This window comes from Protomyctophum parallelum (genome assembly GCF_964188405.1).
Source record: "Protomyctophum parallelum genome assembly, chromosome: 5".
NCBI classification, from domain to species: Eukaryota; Metazoa; Chordata; class Actinopteri; order Myctophiformes; family Myctophidae; genus Protomyctophum; species Protomyctophum parallelum.
Window position 1 is genome coordinate 52,550,706 of NC_139702.1, and position 13,445 is coordinate 52,564,150.

General features: G+C 42.1%; 1 protein-coding gene across 1 annotated transcript in view; it reads left to right on the plus strand.

Annotated features, from left to right (window-relative positions):
• Positions 1-3,977, plus strand: part of armh3 (armadillo like helical domain containing 3) — a 24,039-nt gene extending 20,062 nt beyond the window's left edge. Inside the window, exons 15-16 of the mRNA XM_083764532.1 lie at positions 1,057-1,173; positions 1,805-3,977. Of these exons, the coding sequence (XP_083620658.1) occupies positions 1,057-1,173; positions 1,805-1,897 (210 nt within the window). The 3' untranslated portion in view covers positions 1,898-3,977. The remainder of the gene's footprint in view (positions 1-1,056; positions 1,174-1,804) is intronic.
• The last annotated feature ends 9,468 nt before the right edge of the window (positions 3,978-13,445 follow it).

Here is a 13,445-nt window from a genome sequence, read left to right on the forward strand (position 1 = left end):
GCAACAACGTTTAGTTCGGTTAAATGAATAAAGGTTGTCACTTGGTTATTAAATGTCATACACTAAAGTATCTACAGCAGGTCATTATTAATTTCATGATTAAATGTTTTCATGACTCTGGTCAGTGTGTCTTACTGGGTGTTTATTTCAAGTTTGGTCAGGTAACGGCAGGTCAGAATATTACTTGGTACAATTGTGCATGTATTTTAGCTCTGTGTTATGCTGCAGACATTAAAGGATGTGATGCCTAATTAATTACTTACTTGATCATACGACGGCATTGCATGTCAAAAATAGCGTCCAAAATCAATACTTTTGTACCTATTTTATTTTGTTTGATTATAACATAATATTAATATGAAATATATGATTCAGTCTGGGCCAGGTGCCTTTCTTCACGGGACAATTTTAAGATGAGATGTTCACGAATAGACATGTTAGTTAAGTATTTAACGTGTGTTAATATTTGACTGGGGATGAATATTGGAGGAGTGCATTTCCAAAGGAAGCACCACTTCTATTGCATTATGGATTAAGAAGCAATGGCTTGCATGTTTAGTATCATCTCTTCAGTCATGTCTGAAAACACTTTCACAGATTTGTGCATGCATGCAACACTGGCAGTCGGTTCTAGTATTTCCTTTTTAAGAACGTTGAGATTGTTTTTGATCCACTTGTAATTCAACGTTTTATCTCCATCTTAGACTTTTAAACTCTCGTGCTTTTTCAGACGGGTAGAATTTGTGTCCTTTTCTGTTTTTCATTAACCCATTCTGACCGGGCACCCATTTTGGTGTCAGCATCATGTTATGCTTTAGCTATTGAAAAATAGCAGATCTACAAGCTCATATCGCGCCACCGAGTGGCGCGATATGAGCTTGTAGGTCTGCTATTTTTGAAAAAAATCGTAGAACGACTGACATTTTTAGAATCTGATCTCAGGTCAGAATGGGTTAATCAGACCAGTGTGTGTCCGGCGGAAACCTCGTATGAATCTGATCTCAGGTCAGAATGGGTTAAAGCACTATAAATAGTGTAAATGTTTGCCTTCCCCAGGTCTTGGAGGTGGTACGGTCCAACTACGACACGTTGACCCTGAAGCTGCAGGATGGGTTGGACCAGTTTGAGCGCTACTCTGAGCAGCCCAAAGAGTCTGCCTTCTTCAAGGAGCTGGTGAGAGAGAGAGAGAGCAGTAGGCCTGTCACAATTATTACACAATCGTCTAATCGCAATTATCTGAGATGATCACAATTGTTTTGTCATGATCGTCATCGTTTCCATGTTGAAAAAATGCACACCTTGTCAAATATTGAAAATAGCAGATCCACACGCTGTATATGTTTGTACATCAGCTATTTCCGCTTTTTTTTTTTTTTTTTTTCAAAAAATGATTAAATATGTAATTTACAGAAATGTAATTTGTACTATTCATATGTTCCAAGGTTCAATGAAAAAAAACCCACAATTTAAACGTTTACCGCAAGAAATATGGTATGACAATTAATCGTCAACTACAATCTGTAACCGTGACAGACCTAGAGTAGAGTGCATGGAGGAAGACTCTTTTGGTTTGCTTATAGCCAGGGATATAGTGTGTGCATCTTAAATGTTATAATTGGAGTTCCATTTAACTTTCTTTATCCATGTGGTCCTCTCTCCGTCTTCTCTGTTCTGTTTGTCTCCTGACATCTTTCTCCGCATTCTCTATTCTGTCTATTTCCACTCTCTCTCTCTCTCTCTCTCTGTCTCTGTCTCTGTCTCTGTCTCTGTCTCTCTCTGTCTCTCTCTCTCTCTGTCTATCCAGGTACGCTCCATCAGTCTGAATGTGAGAAAAAATGTTTCTCCCAACACGCTGAGCCAGGATGTACTTCTCAAAGAGTTCTCCACCATCTCTTGAAATGCACACGCACACACTCACACTCGCACAGCTGGGTTACCATGGAATCAGTAAAGAAGGTAACCCATATTGCTGTCACACACACAGTGTCAGTCCCACTCAGATCCTCAGAGTTCCACCCTGCCACTGGTATTGATAAGCCTCACAAAACACTGCAATCACAAACCCTCCGATTGGTCCATTTCAGTATGGTGAATCTGACATCTTATGACAGTATTCACCAGTACATTAGGATCCTGTGTAACAGTCCTTTGTACTGTAAACCAAAGTGGACCCATGTAAAGTATGAACCTAGCATGGCTACATGGTAGAAGGGAAATGGGGGAGATGGCTGTGGTTGCCCTCGTGGTACGAGTGGTCCCCGTACCCAAGCGATCACAGCTTATATCCAACACTGTTGTGTGCTGTCAGTCAACCTAATTACAAAAAACACTCTGCGTCATTCTGGATGAAGGTGTTGGCTAAATGCCCATGTTCTAAGTGTAGTTGTATGAGTCTGGGGTCATCATTAGGCACCCTCCATTGAAGGTGTTCGATTGAATTGACAGAATTGACAGTGCCTACAGAGGACATCCTTCCATGCACCCATTCTCAAATGCATCCAAGCACCCATTCTCAAATGTACATGTTGTAAATTCAGTTCAAATCAAAGAGGTTCCCATATTTGGCAGTGTGAGAATGTGGCCGGACTGATAACTTCTGTTCTCTTCATGTTCTGACAATAAATCCACCAGTGTTTTTGTATTTAATGTTTGTTGGTTGAAGTATGATGGCTATTGGATGATCTGAAATAGTGTGAAGTTAACAAACCTTTCTATAACACTTTAAACTGGCCTGATTCCAGTGTATCAACCAATATGTTAATGTATTCTATGCTGTTCATTTCAGCTCTCATCTGTGTTGGTATAGTAATTAAGACTCATTTATGGCTCTATTTTTTTGTTGATGTGAAATCAATCCTTGATTTAAAACAAATCAATGTAGAAAAGTTATTCTACATAGTGTGGGGGACAAAACTAATGGGTAAGAGTTTTCTTAAATATTAACAACGGTTTAATAAGTACTAGTTATAGTTTACACAAGTCAAATACAAAGGTTGATGAACTAGAATGAGACCAGTGTAAAATGTTACCTAGTGTTTATGCTTATTGTTGCATGGCCTTCTGTTTAATAACCCACTGATGTACATTACACAAGTCATTATTTTCCCCATTATAGTAATACTTTGATGTGTTTAAGTGATTGCTTGGGTTAAAAGGGCAGGCTGATAATTTTTATTGAATGTGAGCGATCATAATTCATAACTGGCTTGTCTCTAGACTGGAGAGAGAAGAGTGACGTCTCTGGTCAGTTACATACATTTTCATTGGAAGCACATCGGATGCAGCCGTAGCCTAGAGCGGTTGTTCCCAAATAGTGTGCAGAGACACACTGTGTCTGCGTTGTGAGCCTGTAGATCGGCTAGTTTCACTACTTAAAACATTTGTTTTCTAATTTATGGGCCTTCTTAGATTTTTTTTTTTTTTCTTCATGAAATTACTGGGAAAAAAATAATTTGTTTTGAATTCATGAAAGATTGGGAATGCTTTTTGAAATAATTAAAAACAAATGTAGGAAAGAAATAAAATATAGGGACCCATAAAAATGTCTGCGGCCCACAAATGGGTCCCGACCCGGTGTTTGGGAAGCAGTGGTCTATAGGAGTGTAATGTTGCTGCTCGGGCCAGACACGACACTGGTTGTGCTGGACAGCTGTGAAGGGTGAATGTATGTAACTGAACGTTCTCTTCTCAGCAACTCTTTGAATGAATAGAGGTCAGGTCAAAATACAAAATAATACTGATCATGGAGGCATGTAAACACTCCTAGACCTTGCCTTGCTGTTGGTCACCCGGTTTTTATTTGATTTTTGATTTTGTGACTGGAAGTTGACTATGAATTATGCAATTATTTCTGTTTAAGTGTAGGGCTGTTATTGCTTTCCCCCCTCTGTTCTCTTAACTACTCTACCGGTATGTAGCTAGGTTTTTATTATTTATGTGTTTGTTTTTTTAAATAAAGGTTGTTTCCTACTACTGAAGCGTATAGTGTGCTTCACACAAGAAAGCCCAATTAGATTCTCTCTCAAAACCAGAAGGTCTTTAATAAACGCACATTGAAATCATCTGTTTATCATAGCCGCTTGAACGTTGGTGTAAGTGCTAGTTTGTCAGCTTTCAACCTTGTCCATAACAAACCCACTGATGCACCCATTCTATGGGTTTAGGTGTACGCAGTTAGCAAGAACTTCATTGTCCACTTGTTACTTTCTTTTGCTTTGCGTTTAATTCACATAAAGTGTATAGACAGCATAGTACAAAATACAAATGTCTTCTGTGTTTACTGGTAAAAACCTTGTATCCACTAGGTGCATGCCTTCTCCCCCCACACCTGTCCATAATTAAACCCTTGGCCTGGGAGGCGTGCCCGTCTGTGCCCAAAACAATAAATCAATTAGCCAATCATCTACCGAATATTCTAGGCTAATAAGGCTAAATAATAACAGAAATAATAATCAAAAAACACAGTTAATTGGCTTCTACACACTGGCCCCTAATTGTGCATTATATAAACAATTACTGCTAAAGAAGCCATTCACAAAACTAAACATGGTATGTGGTATGTGTCATGTAATTAATCTTGACTGATTCTTCTGATGACACTGCAAAAGAAAGAAATAAGGGAAAGAGTAGAGAAAGAAAAGTCAGTTATTATCAGTCTTTCTTCTTCGGTCTGTTGCCTCCAGTAGCAAACAGAGAAGGTAGGTAGGGCTTTCGGTTTACAGTGTTCATCTTTCTGGAGGGAGATGTTGATGAATCAGAGTCCTGTTTAAGCTCCTCAGGTATCTTCTGCCTTTTGATCATTTTCTTTCTGGAGCTCTGCCACCTTCGTTTCTCCAGAGTCCGTTCTTTCCTGCCACCTTGGTACAATGGTACATGGTCAGATGTTTGTGTGGTTCCATATATTTTTCCACCACTGGCCTTTTGTGATGGGGAAGGATGTATTTTTCCATTGAATGGCTCTCTCACCACTCTACACAGCCCTTTTGCCGTGGCATCCTTCCTTTCCTGCATCCTCTCTTTTCCAAACTTTCTTTTCAGGCTACCAAGATGCTGCTCTCCTATGCAGCAGTTGTTTGGCAAGATGGGAGTTTCATTCCTGAAAGCTAAGTCAGAGGAATAATGACCACACACAGAGGGTCTGCGGGTTAAACCATTAAGAACCCATCCCACTTTGGTCCTTACTGCATAGGGACCGTCTTCCTGGCTGTTAATGACTTCCCATGGTTCTATGACCTTGGGAGCGTTGGTTCCAATGAGCAGATCTATGTCAGAGTCGATTTGGTGTAGTTTGATGGCACTCAAATGTGGCCATTGATCAACATCCTCCTGCCTGGGAATGTTGCTCTCACTCACCGGCATGCTGCTGTGGGTGTAAACCTCAGGCAAATCAACAAAATCATCTTTGTCCAGTGCAGACACTTCCAATCCATACACTGCATATGTAGAAATAGTCTTTGACTGCCCCGTAGTTTGCAGCATAATGTTGGTCCTTCGTTTTCTGACATTCAATTTTTGTGCAAGGCTTTCTGTGCAGAATGTTCCTGAGCTGCCAGGATCCAAGAAGGCATAGGTTTGTATGATTGTGTCACCTTTTTTGGATTTTATCTGGACTGGCACAATTGAAAATGTGCAATCATCGTTTCCGGCCCCAATATGACCACATAATGTTGGTGCAGTAGTTGCATCGCTAACTGCTGGTTCAGCCTCCTTAAATGGCTCAGCTTGTTCAGGGAATTCTCTTTTGTCCTCTTTTTCAATGTGGAGAATTTCTGGGTGTTGTTGGCTGCACACATTGCAAGTCAGTCTATTGACACATGTTTTGCTAATGTGGCCCTCCCTTTTTAGGCAGCCGAAACATATCCCCTTCTCCTTAATGAAGTCGATCTTTTCCTTGTGTAATTTTCTTTTGAACTGGTAGCACTTTTCCAATGAGTGATTGCTCATTTTGCAATACAAACAGCCTTGGGGTGGGGGAGAGTGTACCTTTTCCTCCACCACAGCAACATTAGTGGCAAAACTGCTTTCTCTGTGGCTCTTCAAACCCTGACTGGGGGCGGGGGGGAATGCACTTCTACTTGAGGAAGCGAGTGGGGTGTCCTGTATGTTGCCAAACATGTACAGCATACATGGGCAACTGGTGACCCCACCTTCACTTAATGTGGCCCACAGGTTAATATCAGAATACTGATATGATAGATTATTGATTTCAGCTGTTACAATTCCAAACATGCAAACATAACTCGTTTATTGACTGTACTTAGTCTATATTAGTAACTTAATGACTATAGTATTAACATAAGTTAACTAAATGCATTTGAAATTAAATAAAGTTACTTTTCAGAATTCCACTTCCAAAATAAAATGATTGAAAGAAAGAATTCCACTTCCAAATTAGCCAAAGAATTATTAATTGCTATTAAAAAATGGCAAATAGCAGATGTACAAGCTCGATTTGAGCTTGTGGTTCGGCTATTTTGGCTACTTTTGTGTGACAGAATGACGAAGTTAATTACAAAAAAAGTTATAATTCAAAGGGTTTCTGCAATGTGGCCCTGGCTCTGGGGTCAATGTGGAAATATAGTGGCCCTCTGAATCATCAAAGTTGCCCACTACTGATTTACAAATGTTGCTAACACTCCTGCCCTTGCAGAGGAAATGAGTGCAGGGTTTTGCTGAGCTGAGGAGCAACTAAGGCCTCAGTCACACATTGGAAACGGAGGCAGAACACATGTTCTGTCTGTTTGGAATGTGAGACTGAGGCCTAGGCTGCAGGTGATGCAATGGGCAGTGTGAGGCCTAGGCTGCAGGTGATGCAATGGGCAGTGTGAGGCCTAGGCTGCAGGTGATGCAATGGGCAGTGTGAGGCCTAGGCTGCAGGTGATGCAATGGGCAGTGTGAGGCCTAGGCTGCAGGTGATGCAATGGGCAGTGTGAGGCCTAGGCTGCAGGTGATGCAATGGGCAGTGTCCGACGTAAACAATGATCACACCGGGCACAACCACTCCTCTCACCAGCATCAAGATACCATGAAAGCTGAGTACACACAGTGGCATCCAGTCCACCACCAGAAACCCATTCATTGCAACTGTTCATACAGCGGTCTGGTCTACTGTTTAAGACAATATGAACAATGTTACTCTGGCAGCTGAGCATGGCAGTAACTGGGCAAGTTATAGCAGAATTGGGTTATAGCCATGAGTTTCTCACAAACTTTACTGGTTGTATGTACATTCAAGGGGCAACTTTGACAAAAACAATGTAATGTAGGTGGGACAGAGCAGTGCCAGGAATTTATAGTGCAGATAACTTAGGACAGGACAACCAGAGAGGACAAAATGCATTAAGCAGCTGTGTGTGATTAGAATCAGCTAGAGCTGCAGAGCATTATCATGCCGTGACCTCAAGTACAGGTCTGTCTCAAAGTTGGAAGGGTAAGTTCCAGATTAGCTAAAGAATGCTGTGTTCTGCCCCCTAGCTGTGCAGAAACCCATCCTGACACCTCTGTCCATGGTGCTGAATCATCAGTGTGCCCATGTCCCTATTGAGATACCTGCATCTCCCGACAGCACAGCTTCATATGGTAGCAAGTACACAAAAACGATCAATGGAAAGAGATCAAAACAAGCCTCTGACAGAGCTGAGTTGTACTGATGGAGATTTGTGGGCGGTTTTAACCCCTCTGGGAGGATGCCGTCTTATCTGTCAGATGAGCCTCCCTTCTCTCATCTTTTAAACTCTAAAGATGAGTTTAAATTTAGAGTCTGAGTTAGTACTTTTTGTCATCGCAACCCACACAGCAACACTCTTGACAATCTACACACACACACACACACACACACACACAGTCAAATTAATTATAAAAAGCTTCAGATATGTGACAGTACCGGAGGCAGTCTGAGGTGTTTGTCTTACAGTAGACTCCATTTACAGACTGGAGTGAGTAATCATTTCTCAGTTGTTTGAACATGCAGAATAAGTCCTCTTCATGCCCCAGGACATTCTGTATTTGTCTCTACTTGAAATATGAATGGAATATGAATGTTTGCAGAGCATGAGTTGAAGGAGCATACGTTCTTATTATTGAGGGGTACTATCCCCACCCCAACGTCTGGCTTTTGAAATTAAGTCATATGACTTTTAACATTATTTCAGAGCACTTTTACAAACATAGAGTGGCAGCCAAGACTATGGACCTTTTAATGTTTGTTTACAAACAACAGTCAAACAAACAGGAGCCCCTCACTTCAAACACAAGTGTGATTTTCTCATCTTCATTAGGTCATTCCACAGTTGGGAGTCAGGGTGGAGTAGAGTTGATGCTTGGAGTGATAGCCGGGGTGTCGTAGGTAAGGGAGGCACAGACACTCTGTGACTGTGACATGTACTGTAGAGATCATTAAGGGAGGCACAGACACTCTGTGACTGTGACATGTACTGTAGGGATCATTAAGGGAGGCACAGACACTCTGTGACTGTGACATGTACTGTAGGGATCATTAAGGGAGGCACAGACACTCTGTGACTGTGACATGTACTGTAGGGATCATTAAGGGAGGCACAGACACTCTGTGACTGTGACATGTACTGTAGGGATCATTAAGGGAGGCACAGACACTCTGTGACTGTGACATGTACTGTAGGGATCATTAAGGGAGGCACAGACACTCTGTGACTGTGACATGTACTGTAGGGATCATTAAGGGAGGCACAGACACTCTGTGACTGTGACATGTACTGTAGGGATCATTAAGGGAGGCACAGACACTCTGTGACTGTGACATGTACTGTAGGGATCATTAAGGGAGGCACAGACACTCTGTGACTGTGACATGTACTGTAGGGATCATGTCCTGAAGGTAGTAAGGAAGTGGGCAGCATACATATACCAATACCGGTAGGTTTAATGTTTGTTTTTAGTTCAATGTTTGTTTTAAAAACGCAATGAATTGACAATGAAGGGGAAATTCACGTCGTCTTGTGATTTTTAGTATTTATACGCAGCTTAGTAATGGAGGCTCTATGTCCAGTGGGACACCAGAATCCTTAGATTACCGGTAAATAATCCAATCCTGCACAGTGCATTTGATTACAATAGGCTATAGACTGTGTGTGGCTGTGATAGCTATTGCATTGAAAAGCTTTTGTGTTCTTCAAGCCGCTTCTCATATTCTTGAAATAGTTCAGGAATGCAATAAATAAACTACAATAAAAATAGGATTACAATTTGAATGCTGCCCTAACACCCTCTCCCTCATCCTCAGACACACAGCACACCAACTTCCAAACCCTCACTACGACCTTGGTTGAGTGTCTTTTGACCAAGAAGGACGAGGACTGAGGAGTGGGAGGCAGCCTGGCCAGTTTTTGGAGTGCCTCTTTGCTGAACTTCTGATGTATCAACCATCTCATCAAAGTAGGTGATGAAAGCTTCAGCAGAGTGGGATGGGTGAACTGTGGAGGGAGGTTAAAGATGGAATGCCGAGGGGGCATGGTGGCACAGTCGGTAGTGCTGTCGCGGCTGTCGCCTCGCAGCTAGAAGGTCCTGCTCGATTCCCCCTGTACGCTGTGGGTGCTGGCAGTGTGTTCTCTCCTCCGCATCATGAGTGCCCATACCCGAGGTGGGGTTGGCGAAAGGGCCTTTCTGTGTGGAGTTTGCATGTTCTCCCCGTGTCCCCTAGGGTCACAAAATACATGCAGTAATCCTGGTCTCTAAACTGCCTCCCCCTGGCCAGCCGGGGCGCCTGATGGAGGGGAAAGGAACTGGTTGGAATAACGTGTTCCTTCCACGTGCTACGTCCAACCAGGGAAACTCCCCCCTGTCAGGTGTAAAGGAGCGACTTGGACACTCATGCATGAAGGAAGCATGAGTTCAAGTCCGTTGCTCTCCCCAGGTTGGCGGAGGGTGTGTATAGTGCCCAGAATCACATTAGATAATTGACACAGGGGTGAAAAATGGGTTACAAAATCGTGGGATAAAGAAATTTTAAAAGAAATAAAAAACACGATCATCAGGTAACTATGATTATACTATGCAGGAGGATGCGGTAACCCTTCGTTTTACGGTACGGTAATTACCATACCGTAAAATGAAGGGTTACCGAGGAGGTGTAATACGCATCATACTATGATTATACAAGCCTAACTAGTAGAAATGTCTTTCTCAATTTTTTTTACAGAAAGTGTTAAAATTATCTTTTTATGTGGCCAGTGGCCACACCCACCAGTTTATTAAAGGCTCATACATAGTCTGGATTTTCGGTGGTGGGGTGACCACCGAACTACAACATAACGTCACGAGCCGCGGTGAAGAGCAAACCACGACCGCTCCAGCCCTTCTCTCTGTTTTTACTCACCACCGCTCAACGTTATTTCAGCTCCGGTGATCAGCTCACCACCGGAGCGGTGGTCACTGGTCACCTCACCACCGAAACTCCAGACTATGAATAGGCCTTAAGTATGCCTGGTATTCAGGTGAGTGGTGATCCACCTGAACTGAAGCCGAAAGGTCCTATCTACTAGGGAGACTAAAGTTCACTAAACCAAAACTACACAGGCAAGACATATTTCTATATTCTAACCACACCTGGAAGTCTATTAGAGTAATGTAGACACACACAAAACAGAAAAAGTACAAAAATCACTTCACTCTGTCTTTAAGGAGGGGGAAATAGCTTCCTTAGGTTAGAAGCAGAGGACTGAATGTTAGCACCAAAGGGAGAAGACAGCAGTGAACAAAGGTGGGAGAAGTCATCTGATTGGCCAGTTTTGGGCCACTTACTTTCAGCTTCCCTGATACGAGTTCACTTCAGCTCTGGGAATTGCAGATAACCAGGAAGCTGATGGAAACAGACGTGCTGGCTTGAAGCCTCCGAATTGGCACTCCTGTGTCCGTCTTTGCCCTCTCTTCTACAATTTGGAGAAGAGAGGGTCAGTGATGGGGTCAGATGTAGTAGTAGAGAGAACGGACGAATTTGCAGAATATGTTGAGGGGGAGGGGAAGGAATCCAGGGATGCCTAGAAACAATAGCAAATATACATTGCTGCACAGTTATGGTTGTCAACTTGCATTGTTGACCGTGTTTTTTGCCTCCTGGAGGAAACAATAAATACTTTTTCTTTCATATTGTCACCCTCTCTGTCTCTCTGTCAATATTCTGTCTTTCTCGATTCGCCTTTCCTCTTCCTCCCACCGCTCCCTTGCTCCTCATTCTCTTGCAAAAGTATAATTAACCATTATCTCTGATAAACTTTGTCCTCAAGCCTCCTCCTAATGATGTATATATCCTCTGACACACACACACACACACACACACACGCACGCACGCACGCAGGCACGCACGCACACACACACGCACGCACACACACACACACACACACACACCATTCAGGAAGTCATAGGAAATCAGGCAGAGACTGTAGTGTAAATGGATATGCTTTTACAGGCATAATGTGCTTGTGGTTTCAGAATTCACCCCCAGGAGGACCATCACACTCAACACTCAGTGATCTCTGATGACAGACATCGGAGGTCTCCTGCCATCCCCTTATGACTAGTCTATTTAACCCATTCTGACCTGAGATCAGATTCATAACGAGGTTTCCGCCGGACACACACTGGTCTGATGAACTCATTCTGACCTGAGATCAGAGTCTAAAAATGTCAGTCGCTCTTCGATTTTTCAAAAATAGCAGACCTACAAGCTCGTATCGCGCCACTCGGTGGCGCGATATGAGCTTGTAGATCTGCTATTTTTCAATAGCTAAAGCATGACATGATGCTGACACCAAAATGGGTGCCCGTTCAGAATGGGTTAAGAACCCACTGATTTGACTGAAATTATATTGGCCTGTACATTAACTGCCAGATACAATGCGTGCGTGTGTGTGTGCTGACACAGCCAAGCACAAGGGTTTTACAGGGACAAGCACTCATTGTGTATTTATAATGTTTCATTTAAGTATATCAGCCTCCTCATCAAATATTAATCTGGAAGGAAGACGTGTACTTTGTCTCTCTCGTGTGCGTGTGTGTGTGTGTGTGTGTGTGTGTGTGTGTGTGTGTGTGTGTGTGTGTGTGTGTGTGTGCACAGACACAGATGGGTGTGAACTGTATATTTATATTAAATATATATATATATATATATATATATATATATATATTAATCAATCTGATTATTGGTTATCAGTCATTCCCTCCTAAAACCCAGGGAATCAGGGATCACCATCAGCACAGACATGGACTGCTCTTCTGTCCATACTATATCTCTTGAGTCCTTCCATCTATTATTCTCTGTCTGCAGTTCTGTACAGTAAGTTAATATATGGACCCAAACAAAAGAGCATTCGACTGCGCTTATGTTGTTGTCTCTCCACAGGCTCTACCATTATCTACTGTATTTTTTGCCAATCCCTCTCTTTGAAAATCTTTTTATCCCCCCCCACATCATCTGTGTGTGTCTTTCATCGCCCTTCTCTGCTTCCTCCGTCGCCTCCTTAAGGCTTTCCCTTCCTTCCTCCCTCCCTTCCTCCCACTCTTCCTCCAGCTGCTGAGAGATATATTCTTGTGCGCTCATCACTCCCTTGGCTTTGTGACATCATAATCTCTCGCCTGTCTGTCTGTCTATCAGCCAGTTTTACCTCATTATCACCAGAACGACTGGACGCGTTATCCACAACAAAGCTTTATTTTGCTTTGTTTGGCACAAGGATGTCATTTCCCCCTCCCAGCATGGTACAGCCATGATACAGTTGAGTGTATATGAAATAATAATGTGTATTGTGTAGTGTTGCCAGTCGTCTTCACTAGGGTATTTCAGTAACCCAAGTATCATCTATGGGTATACTGCTTTAGTTATTTAGTGGGTACCCTCCTGTAGATGTTGTGTTTGTTTGTTTAATTGTTTGTTTTAACTGAGGGCAGTACTTAGTATTTTTGTATCTATGACTGGGAGACATCATTGACACACATAGGAGAGGTAGCCTACTGTTAAGATTTTGATTGCTGTGGTTATATTGATTGATTGATTGATTGATTGATTGAAGTATTTATTAACAGTTTGCAGAATTACAGTACATTTCAAGCGCAACTCAATACAAAAACTGTTAACTGTGGACGACACCATAAAGCATTACACTTGTTTACATTTTCAATTAATCAGAACATTTAGAGAACATCTCCATAAATCATAAATTTGACACATTTCAGTGGGATCAGCCGCGTGAGATCATACTCAAATACCTAGCACTCACTGTTTAGAACTTTAGATCCTTAAAAGGATCCTTGGCTAATAAGAAAAATATGCCTTAAAACATTATACTTTATACCTTAAAACATTATAACATTATACATTATAACTCAAATTAAAATATAAAAACACCTTATATATTTTTTTCTTTCATAAAAAGAGACTTTAATTGGTCACTCAATAGGAACTGCTCGTGTCGCAA